Genomic DNA, 15,767 nt, shown 5'->3' on the forward strand with positions numbered 1-15,767 from the left:
TAGTGAAAAAGCTGCAGAAATCTCAGAGTCAGGAGGTTTATTTGAAGGAAACTTCAAATGACTTCAAGCTTTAATCTGTAAATAGAGTCACAGCACACTGTGCCCTGAGGTCTGCTGTGAATGAGGGTAACCATGAAGGGGTTTTTCTTCATAATTTATTAGTGTAAAAAGGTTCATAAGTCTAATTCATAGTTGTAGCTTTACTGCTGTGTACTTTGCATTTAATAATTTTATGTATAACAAAGAGGCTGAGATTAAGTTTTAACAGCTTTATACAATATAAATACAATATTTGTATTTGAACTGGTTGAAGTTTTGAATCTTTAACTTTTTCTGTGATGTTATCTGAAGTCAAAGCTGAGTGAAAGACAGTACAGGAGGAAGGAGGTGGGCACAGATGCAGCTCTCTGGGGAAGTCAGAGCTCGTTAATCTAACACAATCTAACACCATCTGAGACAGGTGCAGGATGAGCATCAAACGGAGGGAAGCACTGCACCCCTCCCTGTAGCGGCTCCTCAAGGAGCAGGGTGCATTGTGGGTAACACCGCTCACATTCCCTCACCAGGAAGGACCGTAGCACAGGGTCAGCATTGACAAGCACAGACATGTTCTACCTGTGTGTGTTTAGTAAGAGTGTGTGTGTGAGTGAGTGTGTGTGTGTGTGTGAGTGAGTGAGTCAGTGAGAGTGAGTGGGGTATGTGTGTCTATGAATGGGGTGTAGGTGTGTGTGTCTGTGTGTATGAGTGTGTGTGAGTGGGGTGTGTATGTTCACGAGCTGTGTGTGTGTGTGTGTGTGTGTGTGTGGCAGATTTAACATTTTGTTTTTTGCTGAATGATTTCCCTGTAAAGACTTGTAGAATTAGCTGTCTTTTCCACACATATTTAGTCTGAGATTAAGAGTGAGGTAATTGAAAACACGTATCAGACTGGCAGCTACAAGCGCAAGTCAATGTGCTCCATTGTAAAGCCCTGATGTGCTTAAGTCCCCACAAATGTGTCCCAAATCCACTTAGGTAGCCCACAGTAAGCCATTAAGTGGAAACACTCGACAGAACGGGCATTTGATGAAAGTTTTAACACCGAGTGTGTGCTGTACTCTCTGTACAGACGCAAAGCATCATGGGAAGGTCAGAAAGCATGCAGCTTTTGAGAAGCTTAAAGGAAACCAGCAGCTGATCTCTGGGAAAGGTCTTTTCATGCATTAATCTGTGTAGGATATGCGACTTGAAATACACTGTATGGATTTTTGATACTATGGAATGCATATATGTATACATATGTATATGTGTGTGCGTGTGTGTGACAGTGTACTTATATACTTATGTCTCTCCCTTTACATTACATTACATGCATTTAGCAGACGCTCTTATCCAGAGCGACTTCCATCACAATAGAACGGAAGTGTATCCGTTCAAGTTAAACCAGCAACAGTGTCAGACCAGGCTAACAGCACTCCCAGACCAGTGAGAGTGAGCACAACACTATTCAAGTCCTCCCACAAGTTAACCAGTGCAACCTGACAAAAGCCAGGTACACTACGATAATGTCAGTGTAACCACATATGTGTTGATATCACACGCAATGTCCTGTATGAATGACTGATGTTTCTAAATGTGTGAAGAGTTGCAGACGTTGGAGACGCAGGCGGTCGGCTCGTTCTCTGCGCTGTGCAGAGGTCGCAGCTCTCTGAGGTTCTGACGGCGGCCGCGCACGTCTGCGGCCGCGCTAATCAGACAGAACGACAGCGCTGTGGCTCGCTGCGAAACGGGGGCTGGCGGAAGCGGGGGTCGCAGGGGAGGGTAAATATAGCGCGTTGCGCAGGCAGCCGGGGACTGAAAGCAGCGTGGTCTGCGGCGTACCACGCGTTCTGCGGCGATACGCGCACAGAAACCTCCGCAGCTGCACGCTCGGGCGGAAGGCTATCTCTGCTGTATGGAGGGTAATACTGTTCGAAGCAGAGGAAGTGTCTGCAGTCGTCAATGACAACCTTACGACACCTCAAAAGGAGAGTCTCCACCCTGTGCTGCTTCTCGAAATGAAGCTAATAATGTGCATATCGCATACACACACACACTCAAACACATGCACACACAAACACACATACATACACATACATACACATACATACACATACACACACACACACACACACACACACACACACACACACACACACACATACACACACACACACACACACACACATACACACACATACACACACATGCGCACACACACACATGCGCACACACACAAGGACACACACTCACACACATGCGCACACAAACACTCAAACACACACATACACTCATACACACAGACACACACAAACCCAAGCACACATACACACACTCACACACATATGCACACACATGCATACACATGTACACACACACACATACGCACACAAACACTCACACACTCACACATACACACATACACACACACACACACACACACATATACATGCCCTGTGTGTGGGGTTAGGGGACGTGTGGGGAGTTTGGGGGTTTTGGGGTACCTCTTTGAGCTGGTCAGCGCTGCCCCACGATGCCGAGCGGCGGTGTGCTTTCCTCTTTCCCCCTCCTTCCTCAGCCCAGCATCCAGGAGTCTGCAGGGGGGGGCATATTACAGGGGGACAGAGATTATAGAAGAACAGGGGTACAGGGGGACACAGATTACAGGGGTACAGAGATTACAGGGGGACAGAGATTACAGAAGAACAGGGGTACAGGGGGACACAGATTACAGGGGTACAGAGATTACAGAAGAACAGGGGTACAGGGGGACACAGATTACAGGGGTACAGAGATTACAGGGGGACAGAGATTACAGAAGAACAGGGGTACAGGGGGACACAGATTACAGGGGAACAGAGATTACAGGGGGACAGAGATTACAGAAGAACAGGGGTACAGGGGGACACAGATTACAGGGGTACAGAGATTAGAGGGGTACAGAGGACAGAGATTACAGGGGTACAGAGATTTTGGGGTACAGAGATCACAAAGTACAGAGATTATGGGGTACAAAGAACCTTTTGGTACAGAGATTACAGGGTAGAGGAATTATGGGGTACATGCACGCCTGGTTGAGTCTGCAGCACCGTCCAAGATATGCCAACATGCCCCTCGTCTGTGGAGGTCAAACTAGTCAGGTGTGCTCTCCCAGAGAGAGGTGACCCCACACCCCGAGTCTACAGCCACAAGGTGCAGGGCAGATTATCAACACGCCTGTTTGAGTAAGAAAATACGAAGGAGTGCCCTGCTCAACGTCCAAGCATTCGTTATTCTGTGGTAAGAGCAGAGATTACACTCACAGAACAGCAGTCACCTGCACTGAGAATAAACGTCAGGGTCAGCTGGCAGGAAGCATCACACACTGAAACCCCTGCAGCCTCAGGAACCATCAGAGAACTAACCCCAGAAATGAGACAATACGCAGCACTGCACCAAGTGCTACCTTTTCCAGAGGAAACCAGTGGCATTAGAAGAATTACCCTTTTGACAACCCTTAAAAAGGCCAGCGTGACCGAGCAGCAGTGGTCAACGAGTGACAAATAAGTGTCCCTCAGTAACGTGTCTGGTCTGAAGCCAAACTCATTACATTCAACAGACACGTGACATCTAACATCTTTAGCCCACTTCTGGGACCCCAAAGCACAGACTACAAACCAGCAAAGACGGAAAATAGAGAGAGACACTGAGGAGGGAAGGAGAGAGAGAGAGAAAGAGAGGGAGAGAGAAGGAGAGAGAGAGACACTGCGGAGAGAGAGAGAGAGAGAGAGAGAGAGAGAGAGAGAGAGAGAGAGAGAGGAGTATCCCCAGAGCTGACTCCTGGCTGACCTCGGAGGGGGTGAAAGCGTGTGTCTGGCCCGTGTCTGGCGGGGTTTTACCCAGGGCCTGAAAAGCGCGCCTGTGCTCCTGTACAGACGGCCTCTGTGTGACAGAGAGTTTTAGCAGCGCCTGAGGAATTCTCTGGCCCCCGTGGTGAGTACGGCCGACCCCCTCCCGGCCGTGCGGCGGGGCACGCCGCGTCTGAAAGGCCGTCTTTGTGAGCTGACCTACCTACCTGTCAATCATCAGAGCAGAACAGCAACCTGCAGTCTCTCCAAACCGAGCCAAAGTCATCATATAAGGGATGACCATGGGCCCACCAAACACTTTCCCTGGGTTTAAATCACTCACAGGACCATTACTGGAACCTTCCCTTTACACCTGGAAGGGGTTTGCCCCACATCAGACCACAGCTGACAGGTTCCAGAGAGGCCTCAAAAACCCCACACTGGTGAAATGACACATTAATATAGAAATGTAAATACAGTTCTACTGTTCATATTGTGGTTTTGCTTTAATGAGCGCTGTGAGTTATTCTGCGACCAAAGGGAGGAAAAAAGAGAGAAGTGGGGAGTGCTGGATGAGTTTCGCGTCGTGCTGGTGGTGCCGGGATAGAGGAACAGAGTGTGATTTACGGAGCGCAGCTGTAGCAGAAGCACGTCGCGCTGTGAAAACAGGATATGTGTGGTCGCGTGGGCCGCGTTTCTCACAACGCTGTTACAGCGGAGGAGCAGAGAGAGAGAGAGAGAGAGAGGCCGCTCAGAGTCTACCCCAGACACACACTCACGCCCCATACCAGCCTCCGGGGTCGTTTCCACTGGTAACGGCCTGTTTCCATTCAGTGCGTTCACCCTTACACCTCCAAACAGCCGTGGGGCTTCACACTCATTATCAGCAATCGCCGGGGGCAAGGAGGAACCCTCGAAAACCCGGGCTCACCGGAGCACCGTACACTAACGTCTTCCCACAGCTACGAGGCACCAGATCAGACCAGGCACACACACTCCGTCACAGTAACAGCATCACCGGGGGCAAACGGACACTTCCTGTTTCTTTAACTCCCAATATGCTGGAGATTAACGCTTGTCCTGACTACCTGAGGCTTGTGTACCTGTGGCCTGAAGCACCTGACATAGCTGTTAGCCCCGTCCCCCACACCCTCATTCTGGGGTCGGCTGATCACTCCTGGGGCATGACCCAGCACCACTGTTGAACCATTTTACTGATTATTTCAGCACTAGTCTATCTGGCTGTGTGATACATGCACAGAGGAGGACTGTAAAGATGGGGAAGCATTTAGACGTGACACACAAAGTGCAGGGTTCAAGCGGGGGCCCATACCTATCTGTGTTGCATTAGGGTTTAAGGTTAGAGTTAGGGTTTAGGGTTAGTTAGGGTCAGGGTCAGGGTCAGGGTTAGGGATAGGGATAGGGTTAGGTGGGGAAGCAATTAGGCGTGACACGCAGGGTGCTGGGTTTGAGCGGGGGCCCATGCCTACCTGTGTGGCTTTGTCTCGGGTGCAGAAAGGGAGGAGCAGCTGGGGATCCCGGGGCCACTGGCCCGTCAGGTAGGGCCCTGTGATCGCACCCAGAGACGAGGTACGACGGATAGAGCCGGAGCCGCCCACCTGCTGAGGCTTACACCTGTCCACTAGGGGGTGCCAGAGAGAGGGAGAGGGAGAGAGAGGGAGGGAGAGGAAGAGCGAGAGACATTTCAAATGATGTACGCTAAACACAACATAACGATCTTCACAGCTCTTTCCCCTTATTCAAAGAGGGTCTGTCCTGATCTTTTCAAGCAGTTCACTCTAATCAGACTCTTACCCCCCCTCTGACACTAACAGCAAACATTGTTTTATCAGTGCTCCCAGTAGGGCAGTCCTTTAACACAAGCACAGCAACACACAGCAAAATCACTGCATCACAAAAGATTCTCCATGTAGAACATCACTGCTGGCTGCTAAAAGGCCTCGCTGCTGAAAGGAACTCAGATTGTTAAAATCTGTCTGCACGACTGAATAACATGCCAAGCGCAAACAGAGGAAACAGCAGCATCAGGTTCCCACTCTGAACTGCATCCCATAATGATGTATGAGCTACAGCCACACACTGGAATCCTGGCTGGGCCACGCAGCAGAGGGGAGCTTCCTATTGGTGGATACGGGACGTGGAATGCAGTCCCATTGGTGGAGCGCCAGTGTTCCGCCACGGAAGCCTGGCGGAGGCTGAGGTGTTCCACAGTGCAAATTCAGCTCTGCCTCCTCCTCACCGCGCACTCTCAATGACAGCGGGACCATTGACACGTTGGGCCAGACGCCCCTGGCCTGTGTGGTCTCTATGAGGCCTGGTTTTTGGGCCCTGGCGGGGGCAGGCTAACGCCTCACGCTGTGGTGGTGGTGTTGGGACACAGCCTGTCCCCCCAGCACCTCAGCGCCCGGCCTTTGCCGGCTCGGGGGCGCAGTGCACCTGCGCAGAGATAACAGGGAGTGTAAAAGACACCTGTGCACCTACTGAGCCTGTGAGGCAAATGCAAGGCCCCACCCTTCAGAAAAACTAACCAATCAGCATGGGTCTCCAGGAGCAACGTTCGGATAACACCATGGGAACAGATGGGCCTTGTAGGGCAGTGACACCATGAACGGCAGCGGAAACTGTCGACTATACAACTGCCTGTCAGGAAAGTGCTCCCTTTATAGGAGCCCTGCTGAATCACATGTACCATCTCTTTCACAGCCTCCCTTCCTTTACCTGAGTTACACCTGTGCACAGGTGCTGCAGCCTACCTTTTCTCACTCTGTTCTTATGGACCTAACTGCCTGAGTTTGAAGAACAGCCATTTAAAACCAAAGGGCCAATATACCTCAGTCAGTGCACTTAAAGCAATGTTTGCAACAACGTGGCTGGTTTGGTTTTAAGGCTAAATAAAGTGCAGTCTGCTGTTTTATGTTAAGAGGTAAGTCAGCTCCAGTGGGGTGACAGCAGGAAGCTCCTTGGTTTGTTTGTTTCTGATGCGGATACAGAGATAAGCCTTTCCTCCGACCCCTCACTGCTCCTCTGTGTGGCCACACAGGTGACCCCCAGGTGAGCCGCATTGCCTTTGATGTTCCAGTGCAGGTAAGAGGTAAGAGGTAAGAAGTGCACGGGTCACCTGGCCAAAATTCCACAGGATTACATCTCATCTCATCTCATGTGGCTGTTCTCTCTTCTCATGAAAACGTCTAAAGATTTTTACAATGAACCCATTCCCAGAGTAACACTAATTGTCACTCGCTTCATGCTTAATTGGTCATCCTATGAATATATGCTTCTTGGCAGTGACTATATATAATAACAATAATAATGATAAAGGGTTGCATTTATATAGCACCTTCACATCACTGTGTGGGGAAAGGCTCACCTCAGCCTCCACTAATGAGTTACGCACAACCAGCTCTCCCAAATAACTAAGTATTTTATCGGGAAGCAGAGCCCAACAGCAGTGAGGAGTTCAGGTTGAGACGGGCGCCAGCCTATCCCAGCACCCTGGGGCAGCGGGAGGGCTGGACAGGCGCCAGGAGCACACTGCCACCCTGCAGCTGATTCCCCAAATCAAGCAGTCAGCGGAAAACTCGCTGGGTTTGTAACGTGGCGGCGTGGAGCATGCCCATGACTTGGAGAGTCTGTTTGTAGCCTCCAGGACGTGCATAGAGGGGGAGCAGCATCCTTACAGACTGTCCTGAAGTGGCCTGAGAAAGATCTCCTATAGAGATCTCATTGCCAGGGCCTGTGATACACCTGTGATTAAAGTTTTGGGATGCGGTTCAAAGTGCATGAGCAAATTAAAGAGTATTATTTGCATATGAGGACTCATGTGGTGCTGCCGCACAGCCGCGGGGACAGAAGCAGTTGTTTGGCCGCTGTTATGGCATAAATGTATATCAGTCACACCAGGAAGTGAAAACAAACCCAAACCCTGAGGAAAGCGCAAATGCAAACTGTCTTTCCCCCAAAAGCTGCAAACAAAACTCAGACACAGAGGCCGTCTTTCCTGGTCCCTCATCAGCCACCGCCACAAAGCACACAAAACCACAGGAGAGCTGGCCGCTAAGCACGTCGCTCTTCTGCACCTTTGACATTTACAGGAATGAAAGCTTAAACAGATCGCTTGAGGAAGCGCCTCAAAACTCGCTGACAAAGGGTGAGGCTGGAAGGCTCGTCTGACAGAGAGAAAACATGAAGAAGACCATCTTTTGTTCAGGTTTCATTTACCTTTATTCTCTTTAGACATAGAGAGACGTGCCTGTATTTACAGCCCCATGTCTCTGTCTGCTGCTGGTGACACCTCTGCTTACAGATCTGTGCTGACCAGTTGCCACAGCAATGTACCACATAAAGGAATGAGGTCATGAGCTGGGGTGTGTTTTTGTGTTTTCTACCCTTTGAAACTAATCCTGGATCAAAATCAAACTGTTACACAAATCGATTGGGGTGAGGACTGGGGCGAGCAAACTGATCTTAGATCAGTTGTCAACAGCAGAAAGCGCCTGGAGGAATGCACCCTGGGGATGTGAGGAAGACTAGGTCTGTGTGAACAGGTGTGCAAACAGGTGTGCAAACTCGCACCATGTGACCGGAAGCAAATACAATTTCCTGTCTGACGGACGGACGTCTGTACAGGAAGGAATGTCACTTCCTCCAGCCCGGCCTCTGAGTCCGGCCTGCTTTTGAGGAAAGAGATTTCTCTGCCGAAAGCCGGGCCTGTCAGACGCTGCTGTGATCAGGGAGTGATGTCATCCAGCTTTCAGCTCTCATGATAAACTGGCTCATCCTATTTTTAGGGTCCTCACTCTATCACTGACTCTCTCCCTTTACAAACAAAATGCCCACTGAGGAATTGCGCTTTTCGCCGCGGCAGACGCTCCCCAGGGGAACAGTAAGAGCTTTTGGCTCTCCGAGCGAGAGTGATGAGTCACAGACCCTCTGATGCCAGCCAGGTACCAGCCCAGACAACATGTCTGCTGACAGCCGCGCCCTAAGATGACATTATATATGCGTAAAAGGCCGACCAATCAAAAAGCAGCAGCCGATTCACCCATGAAGTCATTTCCCAATCAGAGCTCAGTGGGTGTGTCTTACAATTCAGGGGTTTGGCTGACTGGATCGTAATTGGTCAGTAAAATAACGGACAAGTGGATAAGGTAAGCAGACAGCTGTCACCAGATGTAGGCGAGGTTTGCTGGCCGAGGCAGGCCGCACACACAGCTGGCTGCCTTGGATCCCACTCGCGGCGTTCCCACGACGACTCAAGAAACACAATGCGGGCGGTTACACAACTCCTGCTAATGTGCAAACAGGGGACAGTCCGTGTCCTACCGCGAGGCTGACTCTCATTAGCGCTTACGCAACTCCCTGTAAATAAAGGCCAGGTCTCTGTGCGAAGCCAGCGCCCAACGCAAGAGTGTCGAAGGAAAAGTGCTCGGGCCTTAGGCCCTCACTTCACGCTCATTCAGGGTACACACGGGTCCACTGCAGAACCAGGTGCAAAGGGAAAGTCGTTTTTTTTAATGCATGTCATAACCTGTTTGGTTAGTGGTATAGGCCAATGTATTGAGATGAGGAATTCATCGGTTAAAGTAGGTATAGGACGTGTCCTGGAAGGTTTGCATTGGATGTGTGGACACACTGGTGTGCTGTCTGGTTGTGGGTAACACAGTTAGCTGGATGACTCTCACCAGAACTGACCCCTGCATTCTTCACTCACATCACCTCTGACAGCCCGAGTCACAGGTGTGACCGTGTGACCAAAAATGTATTTACCTGTCTTATGAGCTTGTATATACCCCAGTCATGACATTCCATCCATGGGGAATACCGCATTCTGCACGGCAGGTACTGAGCACTGTGCCCTTTCTTAGCCATCAGACATGTATTATCAGGACAAAAACGCTCAGAGATCAGGCATCTCATTTCTGAGGGGGTCCTGTAAAGGGGTCCTGAAATAGTCACACAAAAAAGCTTAAGCCCCAGTGGTGGCTGTGACCAAGAAATAAGGGAGTCCTCAGTTACTGATTCCAGATCAGAATCTAAATTTTACACTAAATAGTTTGGGTCTGCATAAGAGCTGGGTAAACTGATCTCAGATCTGTTCTAACAGGCAGAAGGCAGCTGGGACAGCTGCCATGTCCCTCTCCCCAGCATGTCAGGTGATGAGCTTAAAGAGTGAACAATCAAAGGAAATAAAAGTCTGAGAGAAAGTATCACTTCCTTCATCTCCAAATCGAAAACAGAGAGCAAAGCCTGCTGCAGTCAGAGGGTACCACTGTGTGAGTCACAGAGCACTCTGGGATTCCACTGAGAGAGCGCAAACAGCCCTGCCATCACTGGAACAATCCCATCCCCCCCCCCCCCCCCCCCCCCCCCACACACACACACACACACACACACACACACACACACACACGCACACATATAAACACACACACACACACACACACACACACACACACACACACACGCACAAACACACACACACACACACACATATAAACATAAACACACACACACACACACACACATATAAACACACACACACACACACACACATGCAAACACAGGCACACACACACACACATATAAACACACACACACACACACACAAACACACACACACACACACACACGCACAAACACACACACACACACACACACACACACACACACACACATGCAAACACAGGCACACACACACACACATATAAACACACACACACACACACACAAACACACACACACACACACACACACACGCACAAACACACACACACACACACACACACACACACACACACACACACACGCACAAACACACACACACACACACACACACACACATGCAAACACAGGCACACACACACACACACACATATAAACACACACACACACACACACACACAAACACACACACACACACACACACACATATAAACACACACACACACACAAACACACACACACACACACACACACACACACACACATATAAACACACACACACACACACACTCACACACACTCACACACACAAACAAGCACATGCACACAGACTTTGTAAGCCGAAATGCTCTCACTCCGAAGCCCTAGCCCTGCTTTCTGCACTGTTTTCCTCGCAGCGGCTGGTCTCTGATAAAGTGTGTGGTTTTGGTGTGTTTCAGTGCTGAATGTGTTGCATTGTTCTGTGTGTATCACCACTCTTCAGCCCACACACACTGCCCAGTGGAAACACACGAAGCCGTACTGCACACTGTGTAACGAGGGGCTTCACCTCGATGGCTCTACTGTATTAAAGCTTACGACATCTTTCACCATGACAGCTTCACTACTGCGTTGCTCATTTAGCAGACTCCCTTGTCCAGGGGACCTCGCATGGCTTGAAAATCATCAGCTTTAACTAGTGATCTGTACTATTTATGTATCCATTTATAATGGAATGGGTAACTTTTGGTACACAAACCCTGCTCCTTAATGCTACACCACTCTGCTCCAGGTGAGGTACAGGGTGTCTCTGACTGAATTACAGCCATATGGATGTTGCAGGAGTGTTGCTACAGCTGACTGCACATTAACAGCGAGGACTCCCTGTTTGAGTTTAGGGGCTCCGAGGCACTGGGGCTCACCCCCCTCTCTGCAGCATGAAGCCACTTGGTATTAAAGTTCACCCCCCCCCCCCCCCCATCTCCTGTAATGCTGGGCAAGATGCCAGCCCAATGGGGCAGGGGCAGCCATTTTTAAAATGTTTGGCTCAAACTGGCCAGGAGTCAAACCCGCTGCCCACTGAGGTCAGAGCAGGTCACTGAAATGTCACGCTGCAAACTCCAGGATGAGTCTCTGTTTGCATGTCACACCCACAGCTGCAATGGATTATGGGGGAAAAGAAACTTCGCTTAGCAACTGGAGTGTAAAAAAATCTGTCATCTTTAATTATTACTTTGGTGAAATTCTTCGAGACAGACCAGCTAATGCCTATTGTTTTTCTTATCACGGTTTTCAAAGATATTAAACATTCATTTCAGATAGAAAGCTCACTATGAAACAATTCTTCGTATGAAGACAAGACACCTGTCATCACCTAATATCCACTCCCGCTACCATCTTGCATAATGTTCTGACAAAGTTTCTGCATCACTGTGGCAATGCTGTGACATAATGTGTGTTGGGTGAGAGGTGCATGTATACAAACAGGGAGGAGTGTACCCAGAGCCAGCAGAACCGCAGATTGTCACTGTGAAGGTTTTCTCTCGGTGCCTTCAGTCACGTATTCACATTCTTTTGTTTACCTACTTGAACACCGAGCGAATGTGTCGAACGAAAGCAGGGCATCACTTTCTGGAGCTGTGTGAAGTGCCTTTGTGGCCGTGAGCCCGGTGCTGGAAGGGTGATGTCATCGTTTTCGGAACCCAAAGGGTCGCGAGGTGGAATGTCACCCCCTGGTCTCCCTCGCCTTCACGCCTGACCTGTTGCCCCGGGAAACGCTTTCAGCATGGCCTGTGCCTGAGAATGAAGGCCTGGTGACACTTAACAGAGGGTCTGCCGGACGATTTAAAAACGACAACACCCACATTTCTGAGCAAACCCCTGTAACTCACAGCACAGCCTGCAGCCACACTAGTGATCATTACCTCTACTGAAAAAAAACCACTGCGATCACCACAACCAAATCACACACAGTCCTACTCAATACCCACAGTTAATTTTAACCCTAGTTGGCACCCTGTAACCATGTGGTTTCACTCAGACTCAAAATTACAACAGAACTGTAATAATAATGAACAAGGAGGCACGGAAAAACACCTGTTATTTTTTCCTTTCAGGAGCATCCCTCCTGCCAGGTGGTCTCTGCCGGACCCAAACCCGTGCCACACGTCTGATTATGTGTGAAAGAGCACGGCTTTACTCGTTTGCTGCAATGCGGCATGGGGTTCGTCGGCAGGGGCGCAGGGACGCGAGACACGCGAAATACGTCCCCTCTCGATTTGGGGGCTCATTCCCGTCAAACTGATGACAAAAAATCTCCGTCACCTCCTCCATGGCTGGATGGGGTTGAAGGTCATGGCTTTTGGGGGGTGGGGGGGTGAGGAATGCGAGGCTTCTGGCCGTCGCTGGTACCCCAACCTGCGGAACCCGCATTGCAGATGATGCACACAATGATGGGGCCGCCATTTTGAGAGGAGGTAAGGGTGGGCGGCATTACGCCCCGGCTGTGAAAGAGACGTCGCGACAGCAGGAATGCGGTGACCCCAGAGCAGACTCCGGGCCCAGTCTCCCAACAATGTGCAGAGGGTCACGTCAGTAATATCTGCAGCTTCACAGAGACGGCCCCAAATAATGCCCACCCCCACCGCCAAGTTCAGCGGGCTGGGCCCTACCCGACAGCGCTCGCGAGGGAACAAAAATGGAAGTTCGCTTACATACTGGGTGTGCACAGATTCAAAATGCAATTGTAATAACCGGACAGCAAAGTTCAACACATTGAAGCTTACAATGATTTTTTTTTTGACCTGAACATTGCCCACTTGCTCCAGGTGACCTGAGCCATTCAGTAATCAAAGACGTGGGGCAGAATCGTTGGGCCTGGGGCGTACCTGTATTTCGATTTCAGAGATTAAGTGACACATGCACTTTGGATTTCATGGGCCTAGGACCTGCCCGCATCTTAGTGGCCTTGCATTTGGGCTCTCCACTCACCCACCGTTTCTCTTCCTCTGAGAGGAAGCGCAGCCTGGCCCCCGCAAAGGGATGGCTCGAGCCAGGCGTCTCGTGCCTCTTGCACACCGATCGCTATGTTTCTCGTGCGATGTGAGGACACGCGCTGGGGTTGTGCGCACGGGGACAGGCTGACCGACGCGTCTGCAGCACAGCCGTGTTTACATCTCGCAGGCTAGGCCACTCGGCGTCCGTGCGACCTTCGCGTTAGCCTTCCAGCTAGCTCTCTAACGCACTTCTTCCTACCCATTGATCTACCGGTAAACAACGCAGCGCTGGTGCCGAGCGACGGCGCCCGGGTTCTCACTGCGCCATGCACATTTTTTTATTTTTGGCTTTATTTAGCAACTCCCTCTTGTCCCCTGCCATTCCTGTTTTTATTTTCTTGAGATGATTTTTTTTACACGGCAGGAACAGCTCCTGTTTTGCTAGCTGCCACATCGCATCAGCAGTCAAAATCATACCAATTTCGAGCAATAGCGGCTAGCTTCCTAGTTAGCTCCTAGAAAACGGTCCACAATAACAAGATAACAAGCTATCTAGCTACTGCCATGTCGAAAACAAATCATATCGCTGTTCCGCCACAGGACTGTCAGTATATCGCTGCAGAGAGAGAGAGGGCCATTGCTGGTTAGTCATAAGCATCCAGCGCACTGCTGTATAATACGCAGCTATCTACTGTAAATTATTAGTAAAATAGCTGACACGGTACATAATTTCAGGTGGATTATTAATTAGCCCCTTGGATTCACATGCACAATCTTGCGCAAATATAACGCCATCTAGGCAAAGGGACTTTACGTTCTAAGTGACCTACATTCCGCTCATAAATAAGAAGACAGTGGTTAGCCTGCAAGCTAGCTAGCTGGCTAACTAATAACATAGGCGGCGGATGGAGGATGGAGCTGCAGCCATCTGAAAGCTCGCCTTTTACCTCTGCTCACGGGTGAGTTGGGACTCCGCTCAGGTGAGCTCTGGCTGTCAGGCGGCGACCGTCTCTGTCCGACGATCAGCCTCGCTTCCACCGATCCGCTCCCTCCCGGGCTCGCCAGCAACTGCGTCGGGCTTGCGGGACCGGAGCTGCTGGATGTCGTCGGTTCCGTGTTGCTACCGACTGAGAAGGAGGAGGGAGAGCGGGCTGGGCTCTGGCTTCCACGCAAGAGCTGGTACGGCACGGTGGCGCGGACGGGCAGCAGGCGAGCCGTGCTGTTGCTGGTGTTGGTGCCGGATGGGGCGGTTGGAGACCCCTCGCTACGTCTGACCCGCTGCTGGAGGTGTGATGCGCTCTTGGCAGATGCTGACATTACTGCGAGGCAGAGTCAACAGTTCAGTTGTAAAACATTAGCTAAGACACTTGATAGCTAGCCACCAATCTGGCTAGCAATACAGCCTTCCCGAAGTCTCCTGTTCGCGATCAAAATGTTGTAAATTGTGGTTTACAAAAATATGAACTTCCCTGGGACAACTGTGGCTTTGCAAATATTTATCTTGTTCTACTCATACAGTTTTACATAAAGTGCCAACTTATTTATATGGCTTGGCTATACTGTAACGTTGACCAACATTTTCCACTTCCAAGTATTTTTGACTGTAGTAGCTTGCGTTTTTCTGAGCTGGAAATGGCTAGCAAAATCTCCCCATTATTAAAACGCAAGAATATACAAATTGGAGCAGGTTTTTGGCTCAAATCAGTACTTCGCAGCTGGCGACGATGTTCCGCTGTCGGCAGTCGGGTAGTCCCTGCGCTCCCCCAGCGTTACTCCAAGTGACAACTGCAGGCTCACTACCACTGGCTGACGGATGGGGGCGGGCTACAATCGCTTACTGTAACGGTTTCATTGGTGGTTCCATGGCGACGGTCAGCGCTCATTGGTCGGAAAATTCATTTGACAGTCGAAGCGACCAATAGATTCATTGAGGTTTTGCACACGTGAGAGCTCCGCTGTCCCGAGCACCCCATTGGCTATGGAATTAAATTGACAGCGCACATTGAAAACCAAACGCACCGCAATACAGCGCCTGTAAAGAAGACCGTAACATATACGGGTCTGGACATCGATTTCCTGGGAGAAACAGTCGATACCTTGGCTAGAAGTGCACTTTACACACACTGAAAAACATCGCAATATGAGCGCACAGGTGCTTCTACAATGGCAATAATCGAAACAGAACATAACCCAGAAATCTGTGCTT

The 15,767-nt window shown here is 50.1% G+C and overlaps 1 protein-coding gene across 3 annotated transcripts in view; it reads right to left on the reverse strand.

Moving 5' to 3' along the window:
• The window catches only part of glcci1a (glucocorticoid induced 1a), a 20,096-nt gene extending 4,576 nt beyond the window's left edge, over nt 1–15,520 (reverse strand). The window contains exons 1-4 of one of the 3 annotated variants that reach the window (XM_036515818.1): nt 15,270–15,520; nt 14,509–14,880; nt 5,336–5,487; nt 2,523–2,612 (exon numbers count right to left, since the gene is read on the reverse strand). In XM_036515818.1, the coding sequence (XP_036371711.1) occupies nt 2,523–2,612; nt 5,336–5,487; nt 14,509–14,878 (612 nt within the window). In that variant the 5' untranslated portion in view covers nt 14,879–14,880; nt 15,270–15,520. Of the gene's footprint in view, nt 1–2,522; nt 2,613–5,335; nt 5,488–14,508; nt 15,180–15,269 lie in introns of those variants that run through there. The other 2 variants (XM_036515816.1, XM_036515817.1) reach the window with 2 other exon arrangements.
• Between the last annotated feature and the right edge of the window lie 247 nt (nt 15,521–15,767).

The sequence above is a fragment of the Megalops cyprinoides genome, chromosome 21 (genome assembly GCF_013368585.1).
Source record: "Megalops cyprinoides isolate fMegCyp1 chromosome 21, fMegCyp1.pri, whole genome shotgun sequence".
Lineage (NCBI taxonomy): Eukaryota > Metazoa > Chordata > Actinopteri > Elopiformes > Megalopidae > Megalops > Megalops cyprinoides.